This window comes from Gigantopelta aegis, chromosome 13, assembly GCF_016097555.1.
Source record: "Gigantopelta aegis isolate Gae_Host chromosome 13, Gae_host_genome, whole genome shotgun sequence".
NCBI lineage: Eukaryota > Metazoa > Mollusca > Gastropoda > Neomphalida > Peltospiridae > Gigantopelta > Gigantopelta aegis.
The window spans coordinates 12,198,386-12,215,885 of NC_054711.1; the positions used below are offsets into that span (position 1 = coordinate 12,198,386).

Sequence of the window (17,500 nt, forward strand, 5' to 3'; positions counted from 1 at the left end):
GCTATCGGCTGAGTTTCGTATATAAGTTGTGTCACGAGCATCCGCTAATGACTGGTTCTCGTCTCGTCATATTCATCTAACATTACTACGAGTCGAAATTCAGTTTCTCTCTCTCTCTCTCTCTCTCTCTCTCTCTCTCTCTCTCTTCTCTCCTCTCCCCCTCTTTTTCTGTCCCTCCTCCCTCTCTCTCTCTCTCTCTCTCTCTCTCTCTCTCTCTCTCTCTCTCTCTCTCTCTCTCTCTCTCAAAAACCGTCATGCACTAGTTCCCATTCAAAACGTTACATTCATACGTCGTTTGAATATCGATCGATGGCTGACTCGAATTATAGTTGTATATACAGTTTACAAAAATACGTTGTATTAAGTTTGAGATTATATGACGATAAATAGATTATTACCCTTGTGTGTTTCGATATCGTCAATATTATATATTAGGAATACATTATGTTTATTGACGATTCCGAAAAACACAACACTTACAGCAATACAAACATACAATAAAAGACACAGTGAAGCCAGACCGAACAGAAAAACGTCCACTAGACTGGTGTATGCGCTTTATGGTTGTGTTTTTATTAATTTATAAAAATAAAAATAGTCTGCTCTCTCTCTCTCTCTCTCTCTCTCTCTCTCTCTCTCTCTCTCTCTCTCTCTCTCTCTCTCTCTCTCTCTCTCTCTCTCTCTGTCCTTAAAGGGAGAGTAAACTCAAACAAGAGCTTTATGTGTTGGAAAGATGCATATCCGGACCACCAACACATACTGACACTTTAATAAATGAAAAACGCGTAATTTTAGAGTTCATAAAAAAAACATGATTATTCCTGCTAACTGGGGGCAGCCATTTTGTTTCGTTTTTGTGACGTCCGGTGGAATAGCTTGGGGCGAAGTGACGTCAGCTCCGTCCATCTCCTCTATGCACAGTGTAAACAAACGCTCTAATTTACAAGGCGCTTCGCTTTCATCGACCTGACTTGTAAAACAACATAAATGACTTGATAGTATAATAAACTATGTAACTAAATATATTTCAATTTGCATCAATAGAACGAAATGGAGTTAAACTATTTTTCTTTTCTTTTTTAAATCCAAAGAAAAAAATGCATATTATTAGGCCTATTGGTATGCTACATTCGAGCAAAAACGACCACTCATGATACCCAAGTTATAATTTTCTTTTCTTTGGGACTATGTTTTGTGATTTTAGATGGGAAAGTTTACTTAATCAAGGGTTTTACAGAATTACTTACAGTATTAAAGTCCATTAAGATTAGAGGGGTGTCCGTGCGACTATCACAAAATACCCTGTGAACTTAATAAAAGAGGCACGTCTTTTTAGTGTGTCTAGACACAGTGTCTGGGGACCGTCTAAATATACACCTGTCAATCAGAAACCACAGGTACAGGCCACGGAAAGAAAAGACCAAAACACTGATATTGTATTTTGTATTAAAAATGATATATAATTGTTGCTGGCTTACTGGGATGGCTATTATTACCGAATATTGCGATGCATCCGCAAAAATTAGGTATGTTTTGTTTCTTCGGTCCGAAGACTAATTCCTGACGTGACACGTTAGGTATTACGTAACCACCAGCTCGCCAGAGGGCGTATTCACTGGGATGGTACAAAATGGCTGCGCCCGTTATATATCATAGCCGTCACATTTAACCGTTTTATTAATGAACTATACTGAACTGATTCTACTTGTTGATATTAAGCAATAATGTGCATTATATATCGTTGAATATGCATACCAGGTCAAATGCCTTAATTGTCCCTTCCTTTAACGCGCGCCACATGCTAAGGCGATCCGGTTCATGGTTATATAACCTGTTATCGTGTTTCTCTCCTTATCCTGATTGACAAATTTGATCCTCGCCTCATAATCGCGGCTTAATGAACAATAAATGTATAATTTGCCACACGCCTGTTCAAAATTATAGTATATTGGTTGGATGGTGTACCAGCTTTTATCCGAATGTTGTAAAACCAAGTATATATATATATATATATATATATATATATATAATATATATATATATATATATATATATATATATATATGTATGTATATATGTATGTATGTATGTATGTATGTATGTATGTATGTATGTATGTATGTATGTGTATATACGGAAATTGTCGAATGTTGTGCTAGGCCTGTTGGAAAAGACAGACAGTTTTGGCCAGTTTGTTAAATCGTTTAATCAGGAACTATCTGGAACCAATAGCAATGTTTGTTAGGAATGAATAACGTTTGGGACCAACAGTCATTTAAATCAGTGGAGTGGTTAAAAGAAGTAGTGAAGAGAAGACGTTCTGATCAGTATCTGCAAACATGGAGAAATGACATCTTTACGATTAGCAAAGGAACTACTTATAGAATATTTAAAGAGAAATTGGAACTAGAATCATATTTTAACATTCTGGATGAAACAATGTACACAAATGTTTTTCGATTTAGAATTTCAAATCACTTTTTACCGGTTTAAAAGGGGAGGTGGACAAACATTTTATATGAAAATAGAAACTGTACGCTTTGTAATAGCAATATTGTTGGAGATAAATTTCATTATCTATTTATATGCAAATATTTAGACAAGAAAGACTTAAATATCTTAACAAATAGTATGTGAACACACCAAATATATACAAATTCCAGCAACTCTTCAGCTCAAAACGTATTAGTGTTCTTAAAAAAATTGTGTAAGTTTATATCAATTATTAACAAACAATTTCATGCTTCTTGACTTATGTGTAATTTCAACTGTTTTTAATATTTAGCTGCTCATCTGTTTGTATCGTGGTATATATGTTTCTGAAATCATCTTGACAATTTGTATGTTTATTATTATTTATGTTCCTCTGATGCCACCGAATGGGGGCTATGAGAGTAAATAAAGTTCTGTTCTGTTTAATGACAGCCAGATTCCTTGTTTAATTAGGGGTTAGTTGGGTAGCGGTTGGAGGTTTATTTTGTTAACGACACCACTGGAGCACATTGATTAATTTGGTAATTCTGACTCATAGTCATCAGAGGAAACCAGCTACATTTTTCCTAATGCAGCAAGGGATCGTTTGTATGCACTTTCCCACAAACAGGAAAGCACATACCACGGCCTTTGACCAGTTGTGGTGCACTAATGGAACAGGAAAAAACCCAATCAGCTGCAATGATCCACCGGGGTGGTTCGATCCTGCGACGCAAGCACCTCACGGAAGCACGCGGGGGGGGGGGGGGGGGGGGTAGATTGGGGTTTTGCCCGAATTAAACGTAAATGCCCGAATCTGGATAACAGCATTTATTCATATTAGCGTTGCTGCCAAACAGCTATATAGGGTTACAAACGAATGACTTGGCTTACGCATGTTTACGTGGTATCACAACTAATTTTGAGTGTGAACTAATGGCAATACATGGTAAAAAGATCTCAGCTTAGCACATTTTGCCCGAATATCTCTATAATTTTTGCTTGAATATCTCTATAATTTGTGCCTGAATATCTCTATCGTTTTCCCCCCGAATTTGAGGATTTGCTCCCATCCCCGTCTCGTACACTTATGCTTGTGTACAGATTAAAATAAAATCAAGAGTTCAACAGTAATCATACAATAACACAGCAAAATGTGTTTTTTTTAAATACACCAGACACTTCTATGGAGTTATGAGAGACTTTAGAACTATGAAAAGACTATCAGAAATATTTCAAAAGTATTGTATTTACCAGACGTCTTACATGAACATAAGAAGGATTTGAATTGTGAGGATCATGCACCTATTGTTGAGTTCACCAGGATATGGCCTCAGACCACAATTAATTTCGCTATATGTTTCTATATAGCCTTAGTGGCTATAACATTTTTATTAATATCAGCAGGCCCGTGAAGTTTTGTATGTACCTTTGCCTGCATGGGGGACACATACCCTGAAAAGGACAACCCCTGTTGTCCAGCTCTTTCTCCCAGCATATTGGTTTAAACAGACACACCCTCTAAACCAGGCCGGAGTACACCCATTTTACACAAAAAGCACTACTTTTGCATGGGCCGGAATTACCACAAACAAGTCTTCAATGTCAACAAGTTACACATGTTTACAAACTACATGCTATCCCCTGTCATTTCAGTCAAACAGTTGCCACTTCATAGCTGTCTGCCATGAAATAATCACAGTCAAACAGCAGACTACTTGCGCGGTCAAACTTCCGGATTTTCGACAACCAAATGGGAAGATAACTGTAATCTGAGGCCTATCAGTCCATTTTTTCCCCTAAAAACTGGCCCACACTAATGCATTCCAATGATATACATATTAAAGCAATGCTCGGTAAGTATCGGTATGTCACCTTTAAACTGAGAGTATACAGAGGCTGTGTTAAAACACCTACCACAGTGCCTTGCCATGGCCAATTTTAGCAATGGAAACTTGAGGGACACCAACTTCAAAATGTAATAACTTTATCAAATTTTGGAATTTCTTCATACAATGAGCAGCTATTTTTTCTTCTACATATGTTCTATCTGCACAGTGTTGTCTTGGAAAGATTTTGAAATATTTAAAGAAAAAAAAATCAATCATTAGATTTTACTTCATTTTTAATTAAATATTAAACTTAATTTAAATTTTTGAAAAACAAAAAAATCTAAAACTGTAAAATTTTGCATTTTAGATATGATAAGTGGTAGGCTTAGTAAAGATATGGTGACTGAATTCATGATACATTATTAGAAATGTGTCAGAGGGATGGTGAAAGTCACAAATTGGGGCCATTTGCAACAAATGTTTACACACTAATTTCAGGGAAAATTAGACATGATAGGCCTCATATTCAATTTTGACCTGCTGTATTTACTTAATCTACTTCATTTACTGTATTAGACATGTAGCCACTTTGTAAAAGGCAAAACAGTCCATATAAATGCATATTAATATGAATATGCCCTACAGATATTACATAGGTATACACCATAATATTTTTTTTGTTGACGACAACTTTGAAAATGAAGATTTTGTTACAAAATGCTGATATAAATCCTACCAAGAGGTACTTGCACCATATTTTTCAGTTTCCAGTGATAACTGTTAACAAGTGTAGTCATGTGCCAGTGTCTGGGATACCTCAGTGTAGTATTTCTTGATTGGAAGGATGTTTGTAGTAATGACCACTGAATATGCATTATGGATTATTCTGCCATATGTATTACAAGCCAAATGTTAACATTTTTGGCACATTTTCTGCAATAAACTTGACAAGTATACCAGCATCTGATTACTGAACACAATAAATACATTCAGACAGCATAGAATATTAGCCTATTAGATTTTCTAAGGATAAAAGACCATTTTTGAAAAATGACTGAAGTGTGTAATTTACATAAATGTAGGTGAAATGTATTATTAGAGTACTTAATCTTGTTAAAAACTGTATACTATTTATTTAAAGTGTTTAATTACATTTAGTAGTGATATATTCATTATATTTAGATCTTCTGTCCAATTGCAATAATTGAGAAACTCATTAAAATTCAATATGTAAAAAAAATTAAAATCTCAATATTGACTAACAAAATCCAACTTTTGCTCTTTTTTACCAAATTATTAGCTCAAAACTGTTAAAAAAATATTGCAACAAACTGTAGTGACATCAGAGGTCATTTTATGCTATTTTGGAGGATACTGAAATTTAAAAGTTGAAAATTTTAATTTTAATTTTTAATAAATTCAAAAAAAAAAGTTTTTTAATTTAATAAAATATTTAGAAAATAAATAAATTAGTTTTCATATTCCTTGTGGTATGCACAATCAGTCTGTGTAATTTCACCTCTCTGGTTATAATACTTTCATCAGAATCAAGCATTTAACCGGTGTAATGTGTGAACTATATCAGGCCTCAGACCACAATTAATTTCGCTATATGTTTCTATATAGCCTTAGTGGCTATAACATTTTTATTAATATCAGCAGGCCCGTGAAGTTTTGTATGTACCTTTGCCTGCATGGGGGACACATACCCTGAAAAGGACAACCCCTGTTGTCCAGCTCTTTCTCCCAGCATATTGGTTTAAACAGACACACCCTCTAAACCAGGCCGGAGTACACCCATTTTACACAAAAAGCACTACTTTTGCATGGGCCGGAATTACCACAAACAAGTCTTCAATGTCAACAAGTTACACATGTTTACAAACTACATGCTATCCCCTGTCACTTCAGTCAAACAGTTGCCACTTCATAGCTGTCTGCCATGAAATAATCACAGTCAAACAGCAGACTACTTGCGCGGTCAAACTTCCGGATTTTCGACAACCAAATGGGAAGATAACTGTAATCTGAGGCCATATACACTACAAATAGATAGAATCTCGTTGGGTCAACCTCAGAAGAGTTAAATACACCGCAACTCTCGAACCAAAACCGAAGTCAGGCTTTACACCTACCCGAGCACCGACGGGGTTCGAGGCAACGGGATTCGACTGTATTTAATTTATAGTGGTTTTACGCCTACTCACTGAGTCGTTAAACCTCGCTCTGGGTGGGAGCAGGTACCGGGCTGCGAACCCTATACCTACCAGCCTTATGTCCGCCACCGAGGCCGGTCTGGGTGCCTATTCGAGGCCGGTCTGGGTGTCTATTCGAGGCAGATCTCTATTTATTTCGCTCGTTCCAGCCAGTGCACCACGACTGGTATATCAAAGGCCGTGGTATGTGCTATCCTGCGTCTAACCAGCCTTAAGGACAGTGAGTTAGTGGTTAGTGAGAGAGAGGAGGGTGTAGTTGTCTTACGCTTACCCATTGAGTCGTTAAAACTCGCTCTGGGTGTGAGCCGGTATCGAGCTGTGAACCCTGTACTTAGCAGCCTTATGTTCGATGGCTTAATCACGACAGCGCCGAAACCGGTGTCTCCGCTATAAATTAGCAACGCGAGGAATGTTGTTCTGTTGTTTATTTGTATGTTAGATGACTCGTAGTGCCAGGTGGGGATGAAATACGATCCGAGGTCAACAGCGGTCACTTATGTACCATTCCACACTGACGTAACGCTTTATAATCTATTGATATATATGCACGGGTTTCTTAAAGGGACTATGTCCAATTAACTCTGTTTTCAATTTCGATTAACCTTTCTGAATGAAGCGTCAAAATTACCTTCACGAAATTACGCAACATTTTCTATATGACTTTAATCCTACGGGATATTTTTGCAAATTCAATAACATAATTTTGTTTGTTTGTTTGCTTATTTATTTATTTATTTATTTATTTATTTATCAATTTATTATTATGTGTTTTAACCATTTATATCTTCTTTCTTCTTCTCCTATATTTCCCAGTCCTTTCCATTATATGCGTCATAGCAATTTGTTTTTTTGTTTTTTACCAATCTTTAATTTATACAGAAACATTACAAATGCATTTATGTATCAAATTGTCATATATGACTATATAACATTATTATACCACAAATTAGATATATGTACTTGTATATAAATTATATTACTTTGATGTAAGGTCATGAATTCAAGGCTCCCCAACCTTGACATGGTCAGAATGGACTGGGGAAAATAAATATTAAAAAAAAAAAACCCACACACACCAAAACCCGACCTCCTCTCCTACTCTCCCACTCCCCCCCCCCCCCCCCCCCCCCCAAACCCTTTCCTGTCCTGGACGGATAAGTCGGTAAAAGTTAACACCTGTGCCCATGACAGGCGTGTTCTACAACAGCTTGTTCTGAATGTGCGCGTTAAAACCTACCTACAGACCTACATACCAAAGGGACTATTCCGGCCTCTATTAGTGTCGTGGTCAAGCCATCGGACATAACACTGGTAGGTACAGGGTTCGCAGCCCGGTACCGGCTCCCACCCAGAGTTAATTTTAACGACTCATTGGGTAGGTGTAAGACCACTACACCGACTTCTCTCTCTCACTAACCACTATAACCACTAGCCCAGATTGCCGGGGGGGGGGGGGGGTGCCCAGGGAGGGAAGAGAATCAGAAGGGAAACAAAAAGAAAGAAATGTTTTATTTAACGACGCACTCAACACATTTTGTTTACGGTTATTTGGCGTCGGACATATGGTTAAGAACCACACAGATATTGAGAGAGGAAACCCGCTGTCGCCACTTCATGGGCTACTCTTTTGGATCAGCAGCAAGGGATCTTTTATATGCACCATCCCACAGACAGAATAGTACATACCACAGCCTTTGTTACACCAGTTGTGGAGAAATAGCCCGGTGGGCCCACCGACAGGGTTCGACTCCAGACCGACCGCGCACCAAGCGAACGTTTTACCACTGGGCTACGTCTCGCCCACAGAATCAGAAGGGAGAAGATTTAGAAGAAAGAGATCCATTGGATTACGGCATGTTGTACCCATGTGAATAATATGAGTCTTTCTGAAGAACTAGTAATTCTTGGCATAAAAACACATAGATGCTGCATTTGACTTTATATTACTCTTTGCTAAATTTCACAAAGTGCAAAAATCAAACCTCAACTTTAAAGGCATATTGTCACAGACCACTGACCTATTACATGGCCTAACAAAGTATTACTTAAAAATATATATATATAATTTGTCCCTAAATGTACTTTATTCAACCATCTACGTAACCACCATTCTCCACTTATTAATGATATTTTGTAAAAATAATTGAATTATGGCAATGGTCCATAATTCAAAAACTAATATTGCTGAGAGGGTTGACATGGATTTCGCTCCATCATGGTGTAGTTACAGTAATGCAATAGCTAGATTTGGTCTGAAAAATTAGTGTAATTTTGATTTATTATTCACTTTTAGAGAAATAAAGTCCTTAAATTTGTGACAGTATGTCTTTAAACATTTCCAAAAGGAAGTTCAACATAGATATAAAATTGAACATTCAATCTACCAGGGAAGAAATAATTTGCATCTGATTAATAAAAAGTGGGTATTATATCAACCGCACTTTGATAAAATGTCAATTATTTTATTATTATTATTATTATTATTATTATTATTATTATTATTTTTAATCTTGTCTTTGTGGCTTTGCTCCCAACAGTTCATACTTGTTTTAGGACTCCTTTATATACATAGTAATTGAACAGTTTTGTGTGTGTGTGTGTGTGTGTGTGGGGGGGGGGGGTGTTGTTGTTGTTGATGGTATTACTTTTTCTGTGACTGGGAGGCTGAGGGAATATACTAGTATGAATGATGTATGTGTCTGTGTGTGGGTTTGTATCAAGTAAATTAGGTGTGAATGAATGTTTTAAAACAATTTATTCACCATTCTATAATATTCTGTTTTGCTGATATATCTTTCTGGGTCCTGTTGACCACCTGTCCTCTGTTTCCTCCCTGGATAGACGGTAGGCTTTTTTGTAACAGGGAAAGGTGAATAATAATAATAATAATAATAATAATAATAATAATAATAATAATAATAATAATAAAAAAATAATAATAAAAAAAACAATAAAAAAACAATAAAAAAAAACAAGTTTATTAGGCTTTTTTTGTAACAGGGAAAGCTGAATAATAAAAAATAAATAAATAAATAAATAAATAAATCAGTTTTGCTACATGTATATGTATACACTATATTTTCATAATAACAATTCGATAACCATTACTTCTCAGAGGTAAGTGTGTTTTCAGGGTATTACAAAAATCCTGATGACCAGAACAATTTCAGGTGTATTAAAATTAACATTCTAAATAATAAAATGTAAGTACGTCTAATTTAAATTATCAAAAACGGCTTTAATGGTGAAAAATACGTTCAATTCAATTCAATATTTTATTCCCGTCTCACCTTTTTAAAAATTACATACATGTTATATAAAAATATAAAACAATATACATATTTTAAAAGCCACTCAATACAGAGTTATGAGAGCGATAATACGTCGTAGTGTTTAAACACTAGAGTCTGTCCTTTTAACGATGATTCACAAACATATGTAGCTATGGCTGATGCATTTTATATTCATGAGGCAGATTGCAATTTTTTTTAACAAAAAATGATGTATAGCTTGCCTGATTTATTCCAGCGTGGACAACATAATTAATTTCAGTACGTTGAAACACAGCATGGAATTAATCACTGCTGTTGTTTGAATTTAATTTCTTTTGTCTACCTGATACAGAACTATTTTGTTCCGCGCATTTGTTTTAATCAGGTGTTGATGAGTCACCGTGTGCATGTTAAGAGGTGGGGTTTTTTGTTGTGTTACAGTGGCGGTTCTAAGGGAGGACGGAGGGGGGGGGGGGGGGTCAGGATCCCATCCACCCCGTACATTTTGTGACAGTTATATTTTAGTTTTCATTTTTCACGTAGTAGAATCCGAGGAACAACTAATAAAAAGGTCTGACCTTACACCTTACATGTCATTAGCCTCCCACCCCACCCCACCCTCACCGATGGATTTTCTGGATCCGCCACTGTGTTATTGTCTTATTTTGTATTGGTCCTATCAATCATTTGCTATTTTATACTAATACGAAAAATTAATCACTTGTGTTGTAAAAAAAAAGAGAATAAATAAGATCCAAATAACGTCTACCGTCTTGTGGTATTTCTTTGATGTGTATATCCAAAGCAAAATGAATATATTTGTATTATATAAATGATGTAGGATTATTTATGTTCCCGATGGTCCATGTATGATATTAAATACGTAGGCCTGTCCCTTTTGTGTATGTTAAACAGGTCATCATAAACAATGTGATAAAGATGAAAATATAAAAAAAAGCAGTGCAGATCAGAGAGAGAGGGGGTAGGGAGAGAGAGAGAGAGAGAGAGAGAGAGAGAGAGAGAGAGAGAGAGAGAGAGAGAGAGAGAGAGAGAGGGGGGGGAGGGGGGGGGGGGGCAGGGAGAGAGAGAATGTAAGCATTTAATACAACAAAACATCGGGTGACATGTGTAGGATTTTCCTAGTGAGGGTGTGCAATATATATAGTAATCTTCCACTAAAACAAACGGAACAAACTATTACATGTTCTCTACCAACACCCCCAACACCCCCCTTAATAAATGCATCATGAATCCATCTGCTAAACACTATATTATTTTAGCATGACGGGTACGTACCACCCCTCCCCCCCCCCCCCCACCCCCCCCCCCCCCCCCCCCCCCCACCCCCCCCCACCCCCCCCCCCCCCCCCCCCCCCCCCCCCCCCCCGAAGAATTTCGCTATTACAATAGTTATTCAACATTGTTAATAGATTAAAAACTCAAACTTGACAAGGCATAAAGACAGACGACCACAGTTTACCGTTATAAATTATTACAATGAGATTTCTTGACAGCATTTCCTATTTTGTACTTAGAGGTTGCTGAAAAATGTTTGTACTATTTTCTGTTTGTTACTTACAGATTGTTGGAAAATGTTTAGAAATACCATTTTCTGTTTTATACGTACAGATTGTTTTTAAATTATTAGTTTTCGTGTTTTAAAATATTTGTATTATTTTTATTTTGTTTGTTACAGATTTGAGAAAAATGAGAATCCACGTCGACTCTACCATCATGTGTGTTTTGTTGTGTACACTCTTGCACAGTGGTGAGTTCAAATCCTGCTCATTCATTCATTCATTCTTTCATTCTTTCTTTCATTCATTCATCCAAACATCCATTCATCAATATATTCATTCATTCATTCATTCATGCATTCATTCATCCAAACATCCATTCATCAATTTATCCATTCATTCATTCATTCATTCATTCATCCATCCATCCAAAAATCCACCCATCAATTTGTCCATTCGTTCGTTCTTTCGTTCATACATTCGTTCATTCAATCGTTCATCCATTAATCCATTCATTCGTGAATCCATCCATCCATCCATTCGTTCGTTAATTCATCCATCTATTCATCCAAATATCCATCCATTAATTTGTCCATCCATCCATGTATCCATAAATCCATTCATTCATTCATCCACCCATTTAATCATTTGTTGGTTCGTTCATTAATCCATCCATCCATAAATCCAAAAATCCCTCGCTGCTAATCGAAAAGAGTAGCCCATGAAGTGGCGACAGCGGGTTTCCTCTCTCAATACCTGTGTGGTTCTTAGCCATATGTATGACGCCATATAACCGTAAATAAAATGTGTTGAGTGCGTCGTTAAATAAACCATTTCCATTTCCTTGTGTTGAGTGCGTCGTTAAATAAAACATTTCCTTCGTTGCTTCCCTTATAAATAAAAGACATAATAAATATCAACCTATGCTGTAACAAAAAAAGAAAGAAAAATGTTTGTTTTGTTTAACGTCACCACTAGAGCACATTGATTTAATTAATCACAAGCTATTGAATATATGGTCATTTTGACACAGTCATAGAGAGGAAACCCGCAACAAAAATTTTTGATTAGTAGCAAGGGATATTTTATATGCACATCCCACATACAGGATAGCACATACCACTGCCTTTTATATACCAGTCGTGGTGCACTGGCTGTAACGAGAAATAACCCAAATGGGCTCACAGACAGATCGATCCCAGGGTGTAACAAAGGTCGTGGTATGTACTATCCTGTCTGTAGAATAACTCATATAAAATATCTCTTGCCACTAATTAATCAAAAAGAGAAGCCTATGGAGTGGCAGCAGGTTTCCTTTCGAATTATCTCTGATGTCCTTTACCATATGACCGACGCCATATAACCGTAATTGCAATGTGTTGAGTTCAAGAACATATTTCTTTCTTTCCTCCATGATAAAATGCTTAGAATACTAGAATAATGACAACTGTAATGCTTGAAAAAGGGTGCACACACACACACACACACACACACACACACACACACACACACACACACACACACACACACACACACACACCATAATCTCACCCTGGATCCGCCCTTGGTATATTCCTTTTTTTTATTTTAGCTGATTTTTCATTGACAGGTTTTACACAAGTCGCCAGAGTCTCCCCCGAGGATACGACAACCGGAGCGACAACAGATGCAGCAACTCCCGGCGACGCCACTGATGCCCCAACATCCACAGCAACTACAGCCACTACGTCCCCCGAGAGCACCACGCCGACTATAGACACGACTCCGACAGCGGTTGTGACAGACACCCAAACCACAACCGAAGCATCGACAACAGGTCTGTACTGTATTTCATTACAAATCTCTGTATCTCTCACTGTCTTTCTCTCGGTCTCTCCTCTCTGTGTGGTCCTTAGCCATATGTATGACGTCATACAACCATAAATAAAATGTGTTGAGTGGCGTCGTTAAATAAAACATTCCTCCCTCGCTCTCTCTCTCTCTCTCTCTCTCTCTCTCTCTCTCTCTCTCTCTCTCTCTCTCTCTCTCTCTCTCTATCTCGTTCCAACCAGTGCTTCACAACTGGTGTCACAGAGGCCGTAGTATGTACTATTCTGTCTGTGGGATGGTGCATTTAAAAGATCCCTTTCTGCTAATCGAAAAGAGTAGTCCATGAAGTGACAACAGCGGGTTTCCTCTCTCAGTATCTGTGTGGTCTTTAGCCATATGTATGACGCCATATAACCATAAATAAAATGTGTTGAGTGCGTCGTTAAATAAAATATTTCCTTCGTTGCTTCCCCTGTAAGTAAAAAGACATAATAAATATCAAACGATGCTGCCACCCCGCTTAAATCAGCGAAGCATGTCATGCAGAAAAAAAGAGAGAAATAAAAAGACTTTGAAAATAGAAGAAAAGAAAAGAAAGTGTTCAAACTGTTCTATCGATTCATATTTAAATATAAACCAATAAATACTTACTGTCTCGTTAGCAGGGTGGAATTTAGCTCAGTCGGTTGAGTGCTCGCTTGAGGTGCTTGCGTCACAGGATCGAACCACTTCAGTGGATCCATTCAGCTGATTGATTTTTTTTCTCTTTCTAACCGGTGCACCACAACTGGTCAAAAGCCGTGGTGTGTGCTTTCCTGTCTGTGGGATAGTGCATTGGGAAAAATGTAACGGGTTTCCTCTGACGACTACGAGTCAGAATTACCAAATGTTTGACATCCAATAGCCTATGATTAATTAATCAGTGTGCTCTAGTGGTGTCGTTAAACAAAGCAAACGTTTCTGATTAGCACTGAATACGTTTATAGTACTGTTTGTGTAAACTTCATTGAGAAATATATGGCGCATGGATTGAAAAATCATAAATCAGGTGACCACCAAGTGATGTCAATATAGATGTTCAGAAACATGTTTTCAGGGCAACTTAGTATTAATAATAATAATAATAATAATAGATTTTTATTTCAGATCAGTGATCCATGGAACATATTTAAACATTACATGCCAAACTGATTACATAATACACAGCAGCTTGTGCCAGCGATTTACACATACTGATTTGACGTACACATTTGTACACCGCAGGTGGGCAAGTAGGTCGTTCGAAGTTGTTTCGATTCTGCTCTTCAGCGAATATGCTGTTGAGCGAAGTAAAGCGCCAAATTGTTTTTTTTACTCGATGACTGACAAACATCTTGCTGGCACTGTATGGTCGTCGTTGTCCGATCATCCATCGGTATGCGTTGTTATAACATATGTAACGATCCTTCATGCTATCCTGCGTAAATTTCACCCATAATGCACCCGCGTACAAATTACTACAATAACTCACAAATAATTGTGTTTTAACAGATTCTAAACATTTTGCAAATCGTCGCAACAACATGTTTGCACGTACACAAAGGGTTCTATACTGTCGTTTAATGTCTTTATCGTCTTTCATGTTTTTGCATATAATATGACCTAGATATTTATAGTTGTCAACAAATTTCAGTACATTACCACACAAATATATCGAAGGCACATTGATCAACTTCAGAATTTCTGGCTCAATACACATACAAACAGTTTTCATTGTATTATATATAATATAATCTTCTGAAAATTTCTCGCAAATCGTTAACATATAATTTATTTAGAAACACCCCACCAACTGCACATTTCGACATTATTGTGGATGATTAATAAATAAAAAAAACCCAACCTCTTAATAAGGGCTCTTCAAACATCCGGTTGGTGGGTGGGTGGCTTGTGGGAGGGGGACTCCGTCAGTAACCGCCAGTGATGTATAAAATGCTATACTCGTTCCCGAAGAAGATATGTATAATACAAGTGAGTTTTCCATCGTACATAACAAAATTTCGCTCATGAGGTACAGTTAAAAGCACCTGTAACATAAACCAGAGGCGGATTCAGAGGGGTGGGGACCAGGCTTCCCCTTCCCTCCTAAATATACTGAAGTGCCTCTTTTCTTGTGTTTTAACTTTAATTTTTCTTTCACTGGTTGCCCTTTTCACGAGCTAATACATGTGCCCTTACCCCTTACCCACCCCCCAATATTTCCTGGATCTGCCCCTGTAAACGGTCACTCACGGGAACTCATTTAGTATTCTCAGGTGATGACAACTGCCAAGTGTAACAATGCAGTAAGTGACAAGCTGCTTCATATAGTCTGTTTCAAACTTCCTAGTCTTTTGGAAGGAAGGAAATGTTTTATTTAACGACGCACTCAACACATTGTATTTACGGTTATATGGCGTCAGACGTATGGTTAAGGACCACACAGATATTGAGAGAGGAAACCCGCTGTCGCCACTTCATCGGTTACCCTTTTTCGATTAGCAGCAAGGGATCTTTTATATACACCATCCCACAGACAGGATAGTACATAACACGGCCTTTGTTACACCACTTGTGGAGCACTGGTTGCAACGAGAAATAGCCCAATGGGTCCACCGACGGGGATCGATCGTAGACCGACCGCGCATCGAGCGAACGCTTTACCATTGGGCTATTTCCCGCTTCCGAGTCTTTTGATGCAATTTGTAATTTTTCACCTGTATAAAGAAAATTTGTTTTGCTCAACGACACCACTAGAGCACATTGATTTATTAATCATCGGCTATGGGATGTCAAACATTTGGTAATTGTAACATATAGTGTTAGAGAGTAACTTTTTTTATTAGTAGCAATGGATCTTTTATATGCACAGACAGAATGGTACATACCACGGCCTTTAATGTATCAGTCGTGGTGCACTGGCTGAAACGAGAATTAGCCCAGTGGGCCTACCGACGGGGATCGATCCCAAACCGACCGCGCATCAAGCGAGCGCTTTACCGCCCCTTCATCTATATATACAAAAAAAATCTAAAATGTTTATTACTGGCCTCGGTGGTGTCGTGATTAAGCAATCGGACATACGGCTGGTAGGTACTGGGTTCGCAGCCCGGTACCGGCTTCCACCCATAGCGAGTTTTAACGACTCAATGGGTAGATGTAAGACCACTAACCACTAACATCTAACCCATTGTTCTGGACAGACAGCCCAGATATCTGAGGTGTGTGCCTAGGAGATCGTGTTTGAACCTTAATTGAATATAAGCACGGAAATAAGTTGAAATAAAACATTATATATTGTTGTTGTTACCAGCGGCAGATTCGACTACTCTACAGGATACAGTGTCAGTGACGACGACACAACCCATATCACTGACGACGTCAGCGTCAACATCGCAGATCACGTCCACGCCGTCACCAACGTCCACACCGTCTTCATCTGCAGCATCAGTCACCACATCGTCATCGTCATCATCATCGTCATCATCATCATCATCATCGTCATCGTCATCATCATCAGTTTCAGCAGTCACTGGTTCAGTATCGGTGACGACGTTACCGACGACTGCATCACCAACAACGGGAACAACTGTGCCTGCCACGACCACTTTACCAAAATTAACCACCAAGTTTCCCTCTCTCAATACAAATGTTGGTAAGCTGTCACAACGGAAAAGTCATGTGTTACAAAAAGAGCCAACTCATATGCATACATACATACATATATACATACATACATACATTCATTCATTCATACATACATACATATATACATACATACATACATACATTCAGACATACATTCAGACATACAGACATACATACATACATACATACATACATACACAGACGTACATATGCACGCGCGCGCACACACACACACACACACACGTACGTACAGAAAGACAGGGGGATGTAGCGACAAGCAGATACAGATACTATTTTTGTGAAACAAACCATGACCCTTTCGTCATGGAAGTTCACTGTTTTCTCCAACAACTCTCGATAAATCTGTTTAATCAAATTTGAAACGGGCAACTCCCAACCCTCATTATAAAACTATTTGTCTAACAACAACTCTTTATATATCTGTTTAATTAAACATAAAACGGGGAACTCCCAACAACCCTCGTGATAAAACTATTTGTCTAACTACAACTCTTGATATACTAGTATCTGTTTATTTAAACATCAAACGGGGAACTCCCAACAACCCTCATGATAAAACTATTTGTGTAACAACAACTCTTGATATACTAGTATGTGTTTATTTAAACATCAAACGGGGAACTCCCAACAACCCTCGTGATAAAACTATTTGTCTAACTACAACTCTTGATATACTAGTATCTGTTTATTTAAAC

The 17,500-nt window shown here is 37.7% G+C and overlaps 1 protein-coding gene across 2 annotated transcripts in view; it reads left to right on the forward strand.

Moving 5' to 3' along the window:
* Positions 1 to 17,500, forward strand: part of LOC121387825 (cell wall protein DAN4-like) — a 38,970-nt gene that overhangs the window by 12,857 nt on the left and 8,613 nt on the right. For both annotated transcript variants that reach the window (XM_041519044.1, XM_041519045.1), the window contains exons 2-4: positions 11,489 to 11,560; positions 12,919 to 13,125; positions 16,450 to 16,791. In XM_041519044.1, the coding sequence (XP_041374978.1) occupies positions 11,500 to 11,560; positions 12,919 to 13,125; positions 16,450 to 16,791 (610 nt within the window). In that variant the 5' untranslated portion in view covers positions 11,489 to 11,499. The remainder of the gene's footprint in view (positions 1 to 11,488; positions 11,561 to 12,918; positions 13,126 to 16,449; positions 16,792 to 17,500) is intronic.